Genomic DNA, 21,763 nt, shown 5'->3' with positions numbered 1-21,763 from the left:
CTTCGTCTGAAATTTAAGCGCCCTTTTCTTTAATCATCATCTATCGCCAGCCGGCCCATGTATCAACTTTCTGCTTCAAGCCCCGTATAAATCGAATCGGGGAGGGGTACGCCAGCTCCGCCTCAATACAAAACAAAAACTACAAACAAAAATAACCAAACTTTAATAATACAAAAATCGAATAAATAATACAAAAGTCCCGCAAAAAAATGCAAAAAAGTTCACATGGACACTATTATTTTTTGTTGGTGTAATAATTGTGTATCATAAAACACTTTGGGTCACGGCTCCCTCACTTGACGTAGTTTTTGGTCACTTTTTTTCACTCTGAAGCATTAATGCATCTGCTGAAAGCACACAAACTAAACAATGACGGTTTTTGTTGCAATAATACTCTCATAACCAATATTGAGCCAACATTTTCTTTTTAACATGCATAATGTTGGGATACACAAAGAGACAAACTAGTTAAACTTGTTTGTTTGACAATGATTATTACCAATAGTTATTAATGTGTTCTGTGCCGTTCAAGCACAAGGTTTGTTCAGTTTGTTGTCGAGATGACACTAAGTATGGCATCAATTACAAAGAGATGTCCGCTATAAAGGTGCAAACTGCAAACCTACAAAGTGCATGAAGGGGAAAAAGGCCGATTCGCAATAATTAATTTTTTCTTTGCCGGATGAAATGTATTTTTCCCCTTACACGACCATCCCCCGCGTTCAGTCTAAAAGAGTGAGAAACACGCCCCACTTTGTGCCCCCTTTCCCCCATCCCAAAAATTAGTTTGAAACCTGCACTTTTGGGATTGAAACTTCCAGTTTCAATGTTCAATTTAACGCCTGTCGCCTTTTCATGTGTTTCCACACTCACAATGTTCAAGTAGCCGGCCCCCCACCCTACTCAAGGGAAAAGAGGGTGAAAGGGATCTTTTTTTAATCGGGGGGGGGGGGGGGTGGGGGTCGGGGGAGCTGAATAATTGTTGCAATAAAAATAAGTAATTATCTCCTCCCCCCCCCCCCCGCTAAGCCGCTGCGAATTTATGGAGATGCTTGGTCCACTACGACCTCGTCCCCATCGACTGATCGATAAAAGTTATTCCAAGTGCGAGTGGAAATCAACTCACTGAATCGATTTTGTTCAAAATGCACGTATAAGTGATGATAATCTCTTGAAGAGCTTACTTAATATTGTTTTAATTGATTATAATCTCTTGAAGAGCTTACTTAATAATTGTTTTGAGTGATTATAATCTCTTGAAAATTTCGTATACTTCAATACGTCGTAAATGCCTGACTATTTTAAGAGATTACTTGTTATTATTTTGGCTTAGATTATAAACTTTGATAAGTGTTACAATAAAACAGTGTCTCAGGGAAATGTTTTTACCTGCATTACGAAGTAGGTCTACACAGCAGACAAACATACAGAAGCAATGTCAGAAGCAATGATGCCTGAAGGGCGTGCCCGATAATGAGGAGCCATTCTAGCCTTGTACTGCAGATGACTATAGCACATCTTTTGTTGTAACATGTTATTAAATTTAATTCATAAATACCTCAGACAGTTTCGCTATTCCTATTGGTGGAGAGTGCGTCACGTGTGGGTGTTTAAAACCTTTGATAATGACCAGTGTTTACAACCGATTGTGAGCGGATACTCCGCGCTAGTCTTGATGCAAGACGTTTCTTGTTACGGGCGATGCAGGCGCTGTGTCGGTGAGTTGGCCGCGCTGTGTGTGAAAGGAAAACCAGAACGTCTTCCACCAACGGTCGGAAATAGGCATGCAACACACGGGACGTACATGCCATGGAGGTAGAAACATACAGAGCTCATCAAGCACGTCGGAAACGTAAAGTTTTACAGAGTTTCTTACTTTATTACGCCTTATAACCAAAAAGGTAATATGAATGGGAATAAAAGGCCTTTTTGTAGCTACTAGTTCTTTCACGGCCTTCGGCTCGGGCCTTTATCACACGGCAATTCGACCCTGCCTGTTTTAAACGGCCGTGAAAGAACTAGCCGCTACCCTTTTATTCCCTTAGCAAAGGGCATAAGAGAAGTTACCAATACTTCATCATGTATTGTTTCCAGGTGGCTTGTTAAGCCGTGGCTGAGGGACACTTCCAGAGTTTGCGCTTTTTAAGTTTTATCTATGTTTTTTTTTTAATCCCAGACCCACCGTAGATGTCACCTGTGTAATAGGAAAAGCGACAGAGAAACAAAATGTTTGAGTTATGAGAGTTTTCGTGGTTGATCAAAAGAGGTAAAAGCGGTAAAAAGTATTTTGGAAGTTTTTATTATTATATATTATTGTTTTGGATCGGAAATGTGACTAAAAAGTTATGCAAAGTCGCTCGGTAGGCCGAAATCGCAAAATGCATTACGTATTGTTGACCATTTTTTTGTGGGTGACTCTGATAAAGATGAACTTCTGTGCCGGATATTTGTCCCCCTATTGGAGATAATATCATGGAGATAGAAATAGTTGGGCAGAGGAGGACGATTCAAAAGTTTACCATGGGGGACCGAACAGTCTCCGGCTGGGCGCGGGGGTGGGGGGGGGACACCACAATCTCCTGCCCACAAAGGCAAACCTCATCTTTACGGATGTCCCTTTCCACCTCATAGGCAAACAATTACTAAGGTATTAACGAACTAGAACGGTTGGCACGATGGCGATACGTTAAGTGGCCATCCGCCATAGGATGGACATACTTTTGGATCATTTCCCCTGCGATGACAGTTTTTCACAACTGATTAAAAATCAGTTGAAAAACTTTTACTTACGTAATGAAAAGGTGAAATAGCGCCCTCTATACAGTCTTTTTTATTTTTATGTAAGAAAGTCATAGTCCTTGTCTTACCACTATGTGATTACGCCCAATAGTAAGGACAAAGGTTACGGCACCAGCCTAGGTTTTGTTGCACGGTTGAGTTGTGCACAAATCGGTCGTACACAGAAAGTCAGAACGGAATCATCACGTAAGCAGTTAGTTTTAGAGTGAATCTATTTATTTATGCCTAAATTGTATTGAAAAGAATGGCTTCGCTTTTGAAGTTACCCCGTCGCTCCTTTGCAAAGTTAATTGCAAAATCGGTAAGTATTGCTCCATGTGAATTGCTTCGTTAAATTTTAGTCAGTTTTAATCGACGCTATATCATTATATGATTTTTATAAGTGATTATTATTACTATTAGGCCTATAACTTTTTATAATTTTTGTTGTTTTTAGTTTTATAAATATAATAAATTATATTCTCCTCTTACCAGTTTTCACGGTATTATGCTTTTTTCTCTGAATTGGGAAAAAAATAATGATGCGATATATCAACCGATGCCCTAATTGTCTTCATTTGTAGCGGTGTCATGACACTTCGTACCTTTGCCACTTTGTACCCTGGACACTTCGTACCTTTTCAATGTACGAAGTGACTTTGGACACTTCGTACCTTGGACACTTCGTACCTTCTTACAAGACACTTCGTACCTTCTTACAAGACACTTCGTACCTTCTCACGAGTCACTTCGTACCTTCTCACGAGTCACTTCGTACCTTCTCACGAGACACTTCCTACCTTCGTACTAATTTGTGATTTCTGCATCGTTTATGATTTTTTTTTGTGCTTTGTGATCGGATGATTATGAAATAAAAGCAAAACAAACCAACTGTTACTATTTGTTGGGACACCAAGGAGCCATTTTGACGATTGCATGATGGTTTAACTTTAAAATATTTGTAAAAAATATTGGCGGAAGATGTTGTCCTTGGCGGTAATTAACTTATACAAAATATTAGTTTCACATTAAAAATGACATTCACATACTCAAACAAAATTATAATTCATTAAATAGCCTGTTATTAATTTTTTGTCTCTACGAACATTAAATTATTGAGGAATACACATTTTAATGGAGGTACGAAGTGACTCGGCTGAAGGTACGAAGTGACTCAGCTGATGGTCACTTCGTACCCCGCCCACGGTACGAAGTGACCAATTTGGTTACGGTACGAAGTGTCCCGAAGGTACGAAGTGGCAAAGGTACGAAGTGTCCGACATTCATATTAAGTATGCAAACATAAATTAAAACTTGATGATGGACATTGCAATTTTCACTCCACACGCCGATCTTCAGTGACTTCAACTGGTCCCATTTGTTTTGAGTTTTTCCTGTTTTCAAGGCAAACGAGAAAGAATGGTTTCCCGGTGAAGCCATATCGTAGGAGGTCCTGTTTTCGAGGTGTCCCTAAAATCGTGGCAAATCTTTTACCTCTCTGTGCGCGATGTAAACAGTCTCTAGATAAAAATAATTGTGGTTTTATTTGCCAAGCAAAGAGTCTCCTCTCCCTTGATCAAAACTTAGAAACACGTAAGGCTCCACTGGTTATTTGCACTTGTAAATGCAAAAAGTTTGGTATTTTAGTCATTTCTACAAGGTACAAAAATATGTCATAATGTTGAGGCCATATAAAAATATTTGCCCACCCAAAAAATTTCATCAAACACTATTTCAATTCACAATTCATGATGATAAAATCATGTGACTGAATATTTTGCTGAGCATTCTGAAAAAAAACAATACAGAGGCTTAAAGAAGCCATGTGCCTTATATCATTTTCTAATATTTTTGGAGATTTTTATTTTTTTAACCCTCATATCAATATTATAATAAATATTAAAATTTAAACATCAGCTTGTTGATTCAATTATCACTGTTTATTTATACGCTTTATTATAAATTTTAAGGAAAAAAACAAAAAATAAAAAAATAAAAATCAGATTTGAAAGCCAATAATTATTCACACTTTTTATTAAATTATTTATTTTTGTTATTTTTTGAAAATTACCATGGTAATTTTTAAAATTTCATTAAAAATATTTTGAATAAAATGAAGACAACTGCTGGCTATAGAGTCATACACAGAGTCTCAAAGAACACTTGTAGTCACTGCAGATGATTCTTCCATGTATGGCTTCACCGGGAAACCATAATTCCTTGTTTGCCGTGAAAACAGGAAAAACTCGAAACAAATGGGGTCAGTTGAAGTCATCGAAGATCGGTGTGTAGTGTGAACATTTCAATGTCCATCAAGTTTTAATATATGTTTGCATACTTCATATTAACAAATGAAGATAATTAGGGCATCGGTTGATATATGGCATCATTATTTTTTTCCCAATTCAAAGAAAAAGGCATAATAGTGTGAAAACTGGTAAGAGGAGGATACGTAGAAGAAATATCTGCAGTGACTGCAAGTGTTCTGTGAGACTCTGTGTATTACTCTACAGCCAGCAGTTGTCTTCATTTCATTCACAATATTTTTAGCTCCACTTGTGTGGCCAAGGCTAGCTGAATCTTTAGCCACACTCCACACCCTTTCCTCATGCAGCTAAGAAATAAAAAATTCTGGCGCCTTATCTACGAGCCACTTGGCAGTATAAACCGGCTGAATGTGTTCACCTAACTCTTAAGCTTGCTCTTAGCGTGTATTGAAAAGTGAAACAAATAAAATTTTAAAAAGGGAATAGGGAGAAGTTGGGTCGAAGGTAGCCCCATAAATCGGTCCAATCCACTTCGTATCCTTGGCCCCAGCACCACTGATATCAAAACCTTTCGGAAAACCATCTGAAACTCTCCGCATCATGAAACTTACCTATCTAATACTTCAGAAGTTGCAGATAGCACTATACTTGGAATCGTTCACATAGGTATCACAGATTTTGAGTAAAAATCAAGTAAATTTTGCGTGTGAATTTTCTCAACTAACTGACTAATGCTCTTTTACCGCTCATGCCGATATGCCGATGGTCCCCCGACCGTGTGCAGATTTTTTTCCCAGGACAAATGTGTGGAATCGTCTGCACACGTTCGTCCCGGGAAGAAAAGATACCCAATCCGCGCTTCGTGTATATAAACATACGGACACGCGTCTGGGAACTATTCTTTGTAGTTCCCAGACGCGTGTCCGTATGTTTGTACACAAAGCACGGATTGGGGAACCATTCTTTGTAGTTCCCAGACGCGTGTCCATATGTTTGTACACGAAGCGCGGATTGAGTATGTTTTCTTCCCAGGACGAATGTGTGCAGATTTATGGGGCTAGGTCGGAGGCAGCAGCGTGTCCCGTTGGACTTACCGCAGCACCAAAACTTCCATCCCGTATTCCACAGCCCGCCACACAACTCCCGATTGAGATAACACTTCTTACTCCATCGCTTACCAAAATCACACTGACTGGCTTCCCGGGCCTCGCCCGAGAAACAAGCCGTGGCATGCAGACGCTGCATGCACACAGGCACCGCCCAACCACCACAGGATTGGCAGTTGCCTGCCTGCCTCTGCCCTGCTACAAGCCCGCTGCTACTGGAGTGGTCAAAAAGACCCGCCACTCGCGCCATTGACCTCTCCCACCGTACTCCGACCTACTTACTCAATAGAAGTTCATGACCCCTTACGAAACACACAGATTACACTTGTGTCGGTCCACCCCAATTTCGTCATAATATATTCATGTTTATCATGATTTTGCTTGAAGACCATAGCCTCAGCGCCTGCACGTTAATCCGTAGGTCATTGGTTCGAATCCCACTCTAGTCAATTCTTTGTTCAACCCCAAAAATCATTTCAAAATTTACCCAGTCAGTTTCCCTTGTGGTTTAATTGATATTAATATTTTTTATAAGTTAATGTCCGCCAAGGACAACATCTTCCGCATGTATTTAATTTTTTTTTTTTAGTCAAACAATCACGCAATCGTCAAAATGGCTCCTTGGTCCCAACAAAAAAATAAGAATTGTTTTGATTTGCCATTATTGTATATTCATCTGATCACAAAGCACAAAATAATCATAAACCATGCAGAAGTAAGAAGTGTCTTGTGAGAAGGTATGAAGTGTCTTGTAAGAAGGGTGTCATGGTACAAAGTGTCCTGACACCAAATTACCAGGTCTTTCATCTACAATCTTGGGATGATGTGAACATGAGTGTAGGTAATGACTGAATGAGAGTTCAAAACCATCCTTAACTGACATGTTCTGCATTGATTACTCATAATGCCCCCTTTTCTAAAGATTGTTCTCTCTCCATAAAGCAAGAATATTCTGAAATGATTTTTATTACTAACAAAAGAAGTTCAATTGAAACCCCTGTAGAAACTTGAGATAAATCTTCTCTTTGCTGTTAATTTTGTGCTTGTTCAATAAAAAACAGTTAAACGCATGATAAGCGCTGGCGAATGCCAGAAAGTTTTTTTTTCTCAAAATGCTTCTGATCTTGTTGCACATTATTTTCTGGTCCTCCAAACATTATGAGCATTTATTCCAGCCCTACACAGTATTGTACATTTTCCCCATTGTAATATGCAGTCCTCTCTATAATTTAATTTTTTAAGTATCTTTTTTTAGTTAGTTTTGCACAGAAGAGCAATAAACTAGCTTATTGCTCCATGGGTTTAGTTTGGTTTTTACTCTCATGGTCACCACAATTTACAAAGTTATTTAAAACAAAACAATGGCTCTTTTACCATCAGATCACATCTCCACTTGGTGCAAGGCCGTTCCATTTTACAGTAGAGGGAAGACAGACAGGAGGGGATGCTAAAACAGGATCTGTAAGTAAACTTATTTGAGTTTTTCTCTGTTTTTTTTTTGGTCTAATTTGTAACATGTCAGTGAAATTTTTTTCACAGTCTGTAATGTAGAGACCACTTTGTTTTGAAGAATTGATTTTAAGTCAAACATCAAGATGTTTTTTGAGTGTAAATATTAATTTCTAATGAAACATCGAAAGATCAACCTAGTAATCATATTTGTCTTCTTCTGAAATCCATCACAGTGCTAAACATCTACATTGCTGTTCTGTTGTTGTTTTTCTTGTAATTTGTATCAATTTGATAAATGTACTATTTATCTTCACCAGCAAATTTAATAAATAAAATGAAACAAAGGAGGATGTATTTTTGTTGATTAGATTTCCAGGGACTACCCAGTAGTTGACCATACATTTGATGCTGTTGTGGTTGGAGCAGGAGGAGCTGGCTTAAGGGCTGCGTTTGGTCTCGCTCATGAAGGATTCAAGACTGCTTGTATCTCTAAGCTGTTTCCTACAAGATCCCACACTGTAGCTGCTCAGGTAAGATTCTAATTTGTTAAAAAGGATATTGATTCATCTGCATCATCAGGCCCAGTTTCATAAAGCTGCTCAGCAGAAAATACTGCTGTGGTCCAGACCAATTTCTTTGCTAATAAAAATAAAGTGAGGCACCAGTCACAACAATGTAAACTTCATGTAATTTTGGCTGGTAACCTGTTTCTATTAAGCAATACTTTTCTGTGCTGAGCAAGTTTTGTGCTGACAGGATTTGTGAAACTGGGCCCAGATGTAGACTTCCACAGCTATGCTGTTCGGAGCATCTCAAAAGTCAGAATGTGCACATTTTAAGTGGATCGTTTGATTAATCTTTGAACATTCTGCCGGAACATTACATTGTAACGTCAAAAAGCAAACACACATGTAATACTGTCTCATGTTAACGTAGTTTGATACAATGTCCTAGTCCAATGGACCATTCTGGTCATCTACTGGATTGCAGGCACTTAGACAGGAATATTCATAGGTGCCGGGAACAGGCCTGACATTTGACATGCTCCCTTATATACCAAGTTACACATGTAGGTCACAGCCTGAAATGTTAATTCTCCTTGTTTCACATGTATAAACAAACTTTCCGTCATTTATTGTACACAATTCAAAATCATAGTTTTTTTTCCCAGGGTATTTTCGAGATCTAGACAAAACCTAATTTAAGTGATGTTTGAATTGAATTGAATTTAAGTGATGTTTTGAAACCTAGTTTGATTTATAAGCACCCTAGTTTAAAAATTCATTATCATTATTTGTTTGTTACAGGGTGGTATAAATGCAGCTCTTGGTAATATGGAACCAGATAACTGGAGATGGCACATGTAAGTTGAGTTATTGAATGACATTTGAATATGTACAAATTGTAATTTTTACTGTAATTTGGCCATTGGCCATAAGTGTAAAACACAATTAACCAAACTATTAGTCTACAACATAATGATTGAAACCAGAGGATAACAACTGAACAAGTTTTGCAATCTGGAAAATTGTCTAAATAGATCTGTAGACCTTGCATTGGAGTGAATACATTATCTTTGTCATATACTACATTGTAGATATTACATGTACACGTAGTAGTTGGGTATTCCAAGTTGCAGTTGTTTTGTGTAATTAGAAAGTAACCTTTGAGATTGACTCTGCGCGGGTCAAAACGCCAGGCCGCTAACTATTTGTATTTTTTAAATGACAGGAAACTTATCCTATAGATCCATCTTACAGGCCTGGAATTACCAGGAAGCCATGGCCTCTGTTTTCCCTGCTCTAGGCCTTAGTGTCCCTTGATTTGGAAGTTTCCCACAGACTTTTAAATATTTCAGTAGAGCTGGCCTTTGCAATTATGACTATGGCCTACCCTCTCAAAGATGAAATACTAAGCCTGACCTGAAATATTTTCCAAACTATTGTATTGTAAAATTTGAGCCATTCCCAAACTCAAGAGTATGACTTGATTGGTCAGGAGTTGTAGAAATCACTTTGCATGTATTTACATATTTGCATATTTCTGTAGGTATGACACAGTGAAGGGATCTGATTGGTTAAGAGTTGTAGAAATCACTTTGCATGTATTTACTTATTTGCATATTTCTGTAGGTATGACACAGTGAAGGGATCTGATTGGTTGGGAGATCAAGATGCCATCCACTACATGACAGAGGAGGCACCTAAGGCTGTTATTGAGGTAATTTAACATAAACAAATAATGTTAACATATCACTGCATTTAATAGTGCAAAACATTCTATCTGGACTTGGCAAAAACAATGTACCTGGCATGAAATACTGTGTGAAAAAAGGTTGTATCTCGGCGTGTACTTGTTTTTGTGTGTACAAACAGGCTATTTTTGGCAAGATACAATGTTTGAACAATTTCAAGCTTGCACATTATAAGTGTTTTTAGTGGACGCTTTTGCACTGACAAGATTATTTGCAATTCAATTCTGAACAATTTAGAGGTTCAGGAACATCTCTGAGAGAGTATTGAGGTTGCACTTTGAAAATGTCTTTAAAGTTGTGTTGGCTCTGATAAGAGCTGGTGGTGTAACAAGTCACAATTCTAGGGAGGTTTGTGGTACCACTGTGGAATTACCTCTTATGAATCGTAATGGCTCTGACATGAGCTGGCAGTTTGACAACTCTAAATCTCTAGAGGTGTGCTGTGTGGTAGTGGCATGGTATTTCTCACGGTATTTTAAAGCACTGACGGTTTAACACCTCAAAATCTATAGAAGTTCGAGGTAGCATCATTGAAATTTTTCTCATGAGCTGTGTTGGCTTTGAAATGAGCTGACAGTACATGTATATCAATTCGCACTATGGAGTACATTCTTAGCATTCAATCCCAAAGAAGTGTTTTGAAACACCATGAAATGGATGCAGTTAAGTGTTTTAACTGATTTGGAAAGAACCAGTAATCATACACTTTTGTTTAAACTAATAATTCTAATTTGTCAACAGCTTGAGAATTACGGCATGCCCTTCAGTCGTACTGAGGAGGGTAAGATCTACCAGAGGGCGTTTGGTGGTCAGAGTTATGATTATGGTAAAGGTGGTCAAGCCCATCGATGCTGTGCTGTGGCTGATAGAACTGGACATTCACTTCTTCATACTCTATATGGACAGGTTGGTCAATATTTCCTCCTAGTGGAAAAAACAAGCATAGACATTAATCAAATTATTGAAATTCTTGAGATGAATGATCCTCACTTTTATAAAATCAAACACTTATTTGGGGGATGGGGGAGGATTTGAACCCATGACCCTTGCAATTCTAGAGCAGTGTCTTATCAACTAGACTACCGAGATTGTCCGGTAGCTAGATGCATTTCGAATCCTATATGTTTTGGCAGTGGGTACCGCAACGATATAACAGATGTTCAGTTGTTTTGGCACCCACTGCTTAAACATACTGTTCAAACTATCTCTTGATACTTGGCAAACTTGAATCCCATTCGAGTAATATGCTTAATATCGCATTCGAGTAATATGATTTAAAATATACATCGGTGCAAGGGTAACTCTAAATAATATAATATGGTACAAATCCTAACCCAACGGCCCAAACGTTGGATTTTCTGGTGGTTTGTTAATCCCATGCAAACTTTACTTGTGAAGTCTTCAGTACAACATAAACAAAAAACATGTGGTTGGTCTTTTATGAGTAGGGGATGTTAAAGATTGACAGTTCTTTGACCTATCAAATAGTCAATGCCTGGACATAAGGTTCTAAATCTATTTAGTTTTTCTTTTCAACAAATTGTTTCTCATTTGATTACAGTCCCTCCGCTATGATTGCAACTACTTCATTGAATATTTTGCCTTGGATTTGATAATGGAAGACGGAGAATGCCGAGGGGTGACTGCTCTGTGTCTTGAAGATGGAACTATTCATCGAATCAGATCTAAGAATACCATCTTAGCTACTGGGTAAGTCTAGCTGAGTATGTAGACTAAGAATACCATTTTAGCTACTGGGGATAAAGCAACCATTATTGTTTTGTCTTTCACTTGGGTCAGAAAGCCAGAGATCCTGTGTGTTTTGTAATGCAAGTTAAAGAACCTTTACACTTTTGCCTCGTTGTTTCTTGTAGTCGCTGAATGTGCCAAAGCACCTTGTTAACCCTTACAAGGTGTTGCTTATTTTCAGGGGTTATGGCCGAGCCTATTTCAGTTGTACCTCAGCTCATACCTGTACTGGTGATGGGACTGCTATGTTAACCAGAGCTGGCCTCGCTAATGAAGATATGGAATTCATTATATTATTTGTTTGTGTTTATTTTCAGGGGTTATGGCCGAGCCTATTTCAGTTGTACCTCAGCTCATACTTGTACTGGTGATGGGACTGCTATGTTAACCAGAGCTGGCCTCGCTAATGAAGATATGGAGTTTGTTCAGTTCCATCCAACAGGTTAGAAGGTTTACCACATTCCATTAGCCTTTTTGAGGTATGGTACGACACTTTAGGAGTACACCGTGTGATCTGGGTGTCTACAGACTAATTTACCCATATACCTAATTGTGTCGTATTATTGTGTCCGCCAGATCTCAAAAAAGGCCTATTGAGATGAATCTGCTATTAGTTTGAGTTGTTAAATTCAAATATTATTATTATTTTTTTACCCTTACAACGACACTGTATACTCGCTACTCAGTACTTTCTTGAGTTCTGTTAACAAAATCACATACGTATAATACTCTAGTTGTATTCAAACCCACAACCTTTACCAATCGAGAGCAGATGTCTAACCAACTAGACTAAACAACAGCTGAAACAGATTATTAACCATAATAATTGTGATTTAGTCTCCCCTTGAATCGTTTCCCTCCGGTTTGAATAAAGATTATAATATTGTGCATGCACTTGTACTTTATTAATTGAGTTAATTGTAGCTTTCAAATTTAAACTGCAAATCATATCAAACTTTAACTCAAGTTATTCTGATTTTCCGTAAGGTATCTATGGTGCTGGTTGTCTGATCACCGAGGGTTGCCGTGGTGAAGGAGCTTACCTTCTTAACAGTGAAGGAGAACGTTTTATGGAACGTTACGCTCCTACAGCCAAAGATCTTGCATCTCGTGATGTTGTCTCTCGTTCAATGACGATTGAGATTCGAGAAGGGCGTGGTTGTGGTCCTCAGAAGGATCATGTTTACCTCCAGCTTTCTCATCTTCCTCCTGAGCAGTTAGCGAGTCGTCTTCCAGGAATCTCAGAAACTGCTCAGATCTTTGCTGGTGTTGATGTTACCAGGGATCCCGTACCTGTATTGCCAACTGTGCATTATAACATGGGCGGAGTACCAACCAACTTCAGGGGTCAGGTAGGGAGTTAAATGATAGTTTCTCTTTGTGATGTTGATAAAACTGAACACTCCTAAACTGATTGACAAACAAGAAGGAACTATAAATAAATAGTAAACTTGCAGGTACAACCATGTGTAAATCTCTTATGAGTGAGTGTTGGCTCTGAGAAGAGCCATTTTGGTCTTGACGTTTCAAACAGTATACTCTGCCTTCTGCCTTCAGGAGATGTACACATGGTTGTACCCGCCAGTTTACTATTTATTTATAGTTCCTTCTTATTTCTCCACACCATGCAAAGCTTTAAACACTACTGATTGACAAAAAAATTTGCAATCTAGGAGCTAACTCTCTTCTTGATCTTGGTGTTGAGGACTAAATTGTCTTTGTTTATTTACAGGTGGTTAAGTATGAGAATGAGGAGGATCATGTAGTCCCAGGTCTATATGCTTGTGGTGAAGCAGCTTGTGCTTCAGTTCATGGAGCTAATCGACTAGGAGCTAACTCTCTTCTAGATCATGGTGCTGAGGACTAAATTGTCTTTGTTTATTTACAGGTGGTTAAGTATGAGAATGAGGAGGATCATGTAGTCCCAGGTCTATATGCTTGTGGTGAAGCAGCTTGTGCTTCAGTTCATGGAGCTAATCGACTAGGAGCTAACTCTCTTCTAGATCTTGGTGCTGAGGACTAAATTGTCTTTGTTTATTTACAGGTGATTAAGTATGAGAATGAGGAGGATCATGTAGTCCCAGGTCTATATGCTTGTGGTGAAGCAGCTTGTGCTTCAGTTCATGGAGCTAATCGACTAGGAGCTAACTCTCTTCTTGATCTTGTGGTGTTTGGTCGAGCCTGTGCTCATACCATTACAGAGATCAATAAACCAGGGGAAGCTCTGCCAGACATTAAACCGGTAAGTTGAGAAAAATCATCTCAGACTCTCTCGAACCTCAGTTAAGTTCTCAGTGCTGATGATAATATACAGATTGCTTTTTATATAATAAGTTATCACACAAGCGTGAGTGGAATACGGAAAAATACAGCGCTTCTGCGTCCCATATCCAATGAAGCCGAAGGTCGAGTTGGATATGGGACGCAGACGCGCTATACTTTTTTGGTATTCTTTGAGCGCACGTGTTATAACAAATTTATCTTCCAGTCTCACGTGCAACGCACAAAGCTTAAATTTCAGAGCGTTATTTTGCGATGAACAGCATGCACACGCACAAAGTTTAGAATGTATTTTTTGCACTGTCCATATACGGAGCGTGACGCATTGACACTTGCAATACCCACTGTGCAATAAAAACAGAGGAAGTAGTATATATGTTTTTATACCACCCTCCAGGATTAGTGCGTACTGGAAGATAAAATGACATAATAAGTTTATAGATGTTAGTTTTATTCTCTTGTTACCCACACCGATGTGTGTATTAAGCAATTGGTACTCAGTGAGCTTTCCCAAAAATCCACAGGCAAATCTTGGGTGGGATTCGAACCAACGACCTTCCCATAATTATTCATGTAATTTTCTGTGTTTTATTGTAGGATGCTGGTGAAGCCTCTGTAGCTAACATTGATAAACTCCGCTACGCCGATGGTAGCATGAAGGTTGCTGATATTAGACTCAACATGCAGAGAGTAAGTTTCATGAATAATTCATAATAAACAAACCCCCTCACTTGCTTGATAGTCAGACTCAACATGCAGAGAGTAAGTTTTATGAATAATTCATAATAAACAAACCCCCTCACTTGCTTGATAGTCAGACTCAACATGCAGAGAGTAAGTTTTATGAATAATTCATAATAAACAAACCCCCTCACTTGCTTGATAGTCAGACTCAACATGCAGAGAGTAAGTTTCATGAATAATTCATAATAAACAAACCCCCTCACTTGCTTGATAGTCAGACTCAACATGCAGAGAGTAAGTTTCATGAATAATTCATAATAAACAAACCCCTCACTTGCTTGATAGTTAAACTAAACATGCAGAGAGTAAGTTTCTTGTAATATAAAATTACAATTTTCACAGGTTTGTTATTTTATTTATGCGGTTCTTCCCAAGAAAAAACATAAACACTGTCTGTGAGTATTTAATTTTGTGAGCTCCACCAATCCTGTTAATACCTTTATGTTACATCTTTGGCTATTAGTAACAGTTTGTACCTAGTACTTATACCATCTTGGGAAGAGTTGGCTCTAAAAGAGCATCTTGGTTTAGTGTCATCAACATCGTTACATCTTCACTAAAGCGAGGGCGTGTTGCACTAAGTCATGGTTGATGTTATTTATTCTACTGTTTTCTCCAATTTGCAATGCCCTGATTACAATGATTTGTGTTTTGAGGTATTGTTTTTTCTCCTAATTACAACGATTTGTGTTTTGAGGTATTGTTTTTTTTCTCCTAATTACAACGATTTGTGTTTTGAGGTATTGTTTTTTCTCCTAATTACAACGATTTGTGTTTTGAGGTATTGTTTTTTTTCTCCTAATTAATTGCAGATAATGCAGAACAATGCTGCAGTATTCCGAACTGGAGAGACTCTCAAGGAAGGAGTTGATCTTATTAGTGATGCGTACGACACTATGCAAGATATGAAGGTATTACATTCACACTACATTCTTGTGTCTTGCAACCCTGTACTCACAGTGATTAGTTTGCTACAAATTGATATAGAAACATCCAATGAGGTATCATAAAGAACGTCGTACAACCTACATGTATCTATGAATGTGGTATAAAAATCAGTTTCTGCTAACTCTCCTGTGTAAATACTTTGTTGGATCGTTGTACAATCATTGTATTGCTTAGAACACTGACTTTGTTTATAATTCTTTAGGTGAGGTTTGTGGTAGCACAATGTGGAAGTCTCTCTTCGAGTCATGTTGGTTCTGCAAAGAACCGGTGGTTGATTAGCCTTGCTCAAGGCAGTCGAATTATTCACTCCGAAAAAAGACCGCCGCTGTATAAAAACCCACCCGTATTCACTGTGCGTAAAACCCACCCGTATTCACTGTGCGTAACATCGCACGACACGATGCCCCCGTAAACTATCCGCATGCGGAGGCCGTCAGGCCGACAGCCTTGTAGGGTCTGTGTTGAAGCCACTGACCTCATTACTATAATAAGCGAAGAGTTCCCACGGTCAGCTCATTACCATAATGCCCGCGAAAGACGAGACATGTTTACCTCACACACCACCACCACGGACGCATGATAGGGTCCAAAGGTCGTGATAAGGGAAGTGCGTGATTGGACGTCAAAATGAATAATTCATTTGCCTCACATCCTGTGTTGTCTGATAGGTCTGATGAACGATATACATATTCATGAGCTGCATACTAGCATATCCTAGAGCCCCCCCAATTTCGTCCACTATTGGAATTTTTTCAATACAACACATTAAAAAGGGAAGATACAGATCCGACAAGGCTGTCGGCCTGACGGCCTCCGCATGCGGTTAGTGGTGTACGAGTGCGATGACTTGTGTGAACAGTATTCGTGCGATGTGACAGTGTGTATACGGGTGGGTCATTCGGTGTGATCGCACACACCATGCACAGGGTATACGGCGGGTGGGTTTACAGCTGCGTCTTTTCGGAGCGAAGCATGCGACTGCCTTGAGCAAGGCTAGTGGTTGATAACTAAACTCGCTTTGATCGGACTGATCAAAACGTTGAGTTGTCAACCACCAGTTTTTTCAGAACCAACATCACTCAGAAGAGAATTTCACAATCATATAATGCTACAGAAAACCTCAGCTATTAATACTCACACCATGCAAAGCTTCAAATTCTTCTTTAATTCTTTGTCGTCTAGTTGTACGATTGTGGTATTGTGTGGAACACTGACCTAACTATCTTCTTTGTTAATTGCTGTCTAGTTGTACGATCGTGGTATTGTGTGGAACACTGATTTAACAATTTTCTTTGTTTTTTGTTGTCTAGTTGTACGATCGTGGTATTGTGTGGAACACTGATCTAACTATCTTCTTTGTTAATTGCTGTCTAGTACGATCGTGGTATTGTGTGAAACACAGATCTAACAATTTTCTTTGTTTTTTGTTATCTAGTTGTACGAACGTGGTATTGTGTGAAACACTGATCTAACAATTTTCTTTGTTTATTGTTGTCTAGTTGTACGATCGTGGTATTGTGTGGAACACAGATCTAATAGAGGCCTTGGAGTTACAGAACTTGATGTTGAACTCTGTCCAGACGATGGTCAGCGCTGAAGCAAGGAAGGAAAGCAGAGGAGCTCATGCAAGGGAAGATTTCAAGGTAAGAGTCTGTAGAAGTAGAATATGCTTAGGGGTGAGGAGTGACACACTGGTCCCATCTTAAACGGTAAATCTCTTAAACGTATACCGCAGTACATCTTGGGAAATAAAAAAACACTATTAACAAAAATCAAGGTCTCAATATGGATGCTGTGTTGTACAGGCATTTATCCTTCTTCAGTCTGATATCTGATTTTTCGCCCTTAGGAAAAACCTGTAAAATTGTGATTAAATAACCTGAAGTGTCTATGAAAGCCTACACACCATGTACATAGAGTCAGCCCTTGTACTCAATAAAACAGTCCTATGTTTTCCCAAGGCCATAATATTATGCCTGGTTTTAGTTTACAAGTAACTATACTACATTAAACCTAGAATCCATTGCGCAAATATGCGCATTGAGACGTGCATGGGCTATGACCTCATTAGTTTTTGACCCATTACAATTGTGATTATGGGAAAGAAAATAGCATACTGCCGAGTGTCTAAAAAAAAATACACTTTTGAAATGGCTGCCGAATAATAAAATATTTGATTCTGTGGGAAAAGGTTTATATGTATGGATAGCTTATGGTCTCAACTTTCATATGAGACCTAGAGGGTCGAAAATGACTGGGTGAGCACTGCTCACTTTTGTGAAGGGTATGAACATTTTTAAACATACACAAATTGAAGATCTAGGAAGAAAAGAAATCTACACCTTGCTGACAAAGCTGATTTTATTTGTATCTAGACTCTTGTTGTAGTTTGGTGAAATCCTTCTGAGACTTATTATTTGCATGAAGCGTTGACGAAGCTAATTTGATTTTTTTCATCTTCACTCATATTGATGAGTATGATAAGATGAGAGATGCGCTAGGAAGAAAAGATGTCTACACCTCGCTGACAAAGCTGATTTTATTTGTATCTAGACTAGCATTGTAGTATGATGAAATTGTTCTGGAAATTATTATTTTCCATGAAGCATTTACGAAGCTAATTTTATTCTTTCATCTTCACTTGTATTAAAGTACAATGAGATTGTGCTGAGATTTATTATTTTGCATAAAACATTGACGAGGCCGATTTTATTCTTTCATCTTCACTTGTTTTGTGTTGATAAAAATGATTTCATTTCTTTCCTTTAGACTCGTATTGATGAATATGATTACAGCAAACCAGTTGAAGGACAGACACCTAAAACATATGAAGAACACTGGAGAAAACACACCCTCAGTAATATGAATGTGGATACAGGAAAGGTAAGAAGTCGTCCTACTCAATAAGCAATCAATCAATCAGTTAAGAACACTGGAGTAAACACACACTCAGTAATATGAATGTCGATACAGGAAAGGTAAGGAGCCGTTCTATTCAATAATCAATCAATCAATTAAGCAAATAATCAATCAATCAATCAGTTGAAATGAGAACACTGGAAAAAACACACACTCAGTAATATGAATGTCGATACAGGAAAGGTAAGGAGCCATCCTATCCAATAATCAATCAATTAATACAGCAAATATTCAATGTTTTTGCAGCGTGTATTGCCTCTAGCTACCGGGCAATCTATGTGGTCGTGTTGGTATGACACTGCACTAGAATTGCAAGGGTCGTGGGTTTGAATCCCACCCGAGTTACATGCCTGTGATTTTTGTTCACAAAACTCAGGGAAAGTGCTGAGTGTATATATGGGTACAACCACAATGAATATTCTTTATCGCCGATGCAAATTTATCATCAATCCATGTTATTCAGTTGTGCATTCAGTTCCTTTTGGTATATTTATCATCATTATTGGTTAAAAAGTTGTCAGATCCCAAAACTCGGTAACAGTAAACACACGTACCAAAGAAAACTTTAAAGATTTCTATTGACAAGAAATTTCAGTTAAGCTCATTTTAGCCAATGTTTTAAAGGAACACGTTGCCTTGGATCGGTCTAGTTGGTCTTTGAAAAGCGTTTTTTGACACTTTATTATAAAATGCATATGGTTAGAAAGATGATGTAAAAGTAGAATACAATGATCTACACAAATATGCCTCGAAATTGCGTGGTTTTCTTTTTACCTCATCCAATAACACGGTCGGCCATTTATGGGAGTCAAAATTTTGACCCCCATAAATGGCCGACCGTGATAGTTCGCGACGTTAAAAGAAAACCGTGCAATTTTGAGAGATACTTGTGTGGATCATTATATTCTACTTTTAAAACATCTTTCTAACCATATACATTTCATAACAAACGGTTTCAAACCCTTTTATAGACCAACTCGTCCGATCCAAGGCAACGTGTTCCTTTAAGAACTTCCTGTTATGCATTTTGAGTCTTTGTTTGCAATGTACTTTACAAAACCTCTTGTCTTAATCAAACATCAATTTTCTGGGTTGGATTGTTCGTTAAGTCTTTCAGACAACACACATGTAGGCTGTTGTAGACAATGCCTGTAATCCTAAAATCAGATCTAGGCCTTCTGACCAGCTAACAACAATACTCCAACTTGTTTCCACTTGTAAAGTAAAGTAAACTAGGTTTAATATTGTCTTCTTGTTGTATCTGTAGGTTGACTTGGTGTACAGACCAGTTATAGACAAGACCCTGGACCAACAAGATTGCTCTACAGTCCCACCAGCCGTTCGCTCATACTAAATGATATTTGCAGATCTTCTTGTTCATGCTTAAATGGGGTAGCCAACTTCAATATCAGACCCCAGACCAGGGGGGGGGGGGGGAGGGGGGCTTAGGCCAGAGCCCAATTTCATTAAGCTGTTAAGCATTGAGTGGGGCACCAGTTGAAACAGTGTAATGATGGGGAATTTAGCTGGTACCAAGTTTCTGCTAAGCAAAATTGTTCTGTGGTAAGCACTTCTTTGTGCTTACAGGTTTTATGACATTGGGCCCAGGGCGGCCTAGTCTAGGGTAATGTAGGAGTTTAAGGTTCAGGCCAGGACATCATGTTTTTGGGATCTGCCCAAGTGTCCTTCAGGTTGGTTGGTCGGCTACAAAATGAATAATTATATCAATACTATTACTGTTTCAAGTAAACTTGTCTCAAAAAGTGTTTGCAGAAAAGAATTACTCACCACAGAACCGCCATAAGCAAAATATTGTCCTGGTTTTATGTTTGATTAAAAGTGGCTTGTTTACTCACCATATTGTGTTTTATTTTCACTTGAACAAGTTTTTACGTATTATTGAAAGATCCTAGACTAATAGAATTGCAATGAATTACTAAGGATGGTTGTGGAGATGCAAACTTCCAATGCAAGGGAATTAGTTTCTGTTGTAGATATGGGGAATGCAAATTTGTCAATATTGTGAAAATCAAAATATTAAATTTGGTTTTTATGCGGGAGAGTTTTGTAATTAAAATGCCATCTTTCTTTGGTTTAAAACACTAAACTTAGATGTAGATGACTGCTATAGGAAAGGAAGTTTCATAAAAAGATGTTCAGATATAACATTTCTAAGCAACATTTTAGGAATCATTTGTGACTTGCTCTAGATCGTGTAAGTCTTGCAGGCTGTTCTTGCACATGTTTCTGAACTTTAATTCCCATTGCTTTAACATGTGGCATTTACAAAATCATACACTTACAGGTGAGCCTAGCTGAGACTAACACAGTATAAAGGGGGGTGGATTATGAATTCAAACTTGAACAGTAAACAAAGCAACCAATCCATACTTTGCAAAGCTTTAAAATTATCATTTAATTTATTTGCAGCATAAAGCATCGTTATTTCTGTCTGTGTATACAATTATGGTTTATGTTTCTTTGCAAATACATTTAAAGATATCAATCTTATTTTCAAACTTTGTTTTACAATACCCTCAACTTTCTTCTGTTCTTAAAATTCTACGTTTAAATATTGGAAATGGTCAAGCTTATCATTTTAGAACTTTCTGTAAATACCTAATTGTTGTTGATAATTTTTCAAACCTGACTGACATCTAACTGTACATCTATCTTACTCTAAAAACAAAAATCAAAACATTTCTTTGTTTTATCCTAACAGGGATAAGCACTGTGTTCTCAATACCTTCCCAAGTCCATTGAAAACAATCCATGGTACTGAGTTTACAGTGCTTTACATAAAATGTTGCATGGGTGAAACAAAATAGTATTCTCTATTCTTGATGCAATTTTAACATCAATTAAAAATGAAAAAATCAAGAAGTTTGATGATTATCATGACCCAAAGTAGATTTTGTATAATTATAGCAATTTCAGATTTATTTGTATGAATAATGACATTGTTTTTAGGATAAATTGCTGTTTATCGTAAATGATGTTGTAGCCAATACCTATTGAAAGAACATTAAATCAAGCAGGGAACCAGTTGAATGCAGAATACATTGCATTACAGTGGCTGGTAACCAGGCTGTATTAAGGAAATTTTCCTTACTCTGTAATTCTCTGTGATAGAATGTTTGCAAAACTGTATTACATGTATACAAAACGTTGTACTGGATCAAGGGCGTTCACCAACTGTAAACCTACTACAAACAAAAACCCACTTCATTTAATGTAGATTACAGTTAAATAATACTAGAATTGTG

At 38.0% G+C, this 21,763-nt stretch overlaps 1 protein-coding gene across 1 annotated transcript; it reads left to right on the top strand.

The window, feature by feature from the left end:
* Nucleotides 1-2,946: 2,946 nt before the first annotated feature.
* On the top strand, nucleotides 2,947-21,704 carry LOC139949844 (succinate dehydrogenase [ubiquinone] flavoprotein subunit, mitochondrial-like). Its single transcript, XM_071948389.1, has 15 exons — nucleotides 2,947-3,100; nucleotides 7,532-7,612; nucleotides 7,972-8,133; nucleotides 8,911-8,966; nucleotides 9,736-9,823; nucleotides 10,599-10,763; nucleotides 11,419-11,567; nucleotides 11,924-12,048; nucleotides 12,594-12,958; nucleotides 13,651-13,848; nucleotides 14,484-14,576; nucleotides 15,443-15,541; nucleotides 17,078-17,221; nucleotides 18,348-18,461; nucleotides 19,765-21,704. Exons 1-15 carry the CDS (start codon nucleotides 3,044-3,046, stop codon nucleotides 19,849-19,851), a joined length of 1,983 nt encoding a protein of 660 aa, XP_071804490.1. The 5' UTR covers nucleotides 2,947-3,043; the 3' UTR covers nucleotides 19,852-21,704.
* The last annotated feature ends 59 nt before the right edge of the window (nucleotides 21,705-21,763 follow it).

Source organism: Asterias amurensis, chromosome 17 (genome assembly GCF_032118995.1).
Source record: "Asterias amurensis chromosome 17, ASM3211899v1".
Taxonomy (NCBI): Eukaryota; Metazoa; Echinodermata; class Asteroidea; order Forcipulatida; family Asteriidae; genus Asterias; species Asterias amurensis.
The sequence above is the reverse complement of the archived record's forward strand: the minus strand, read 5'-3'. Positions and strand labels throughout refer to the sequence as shown.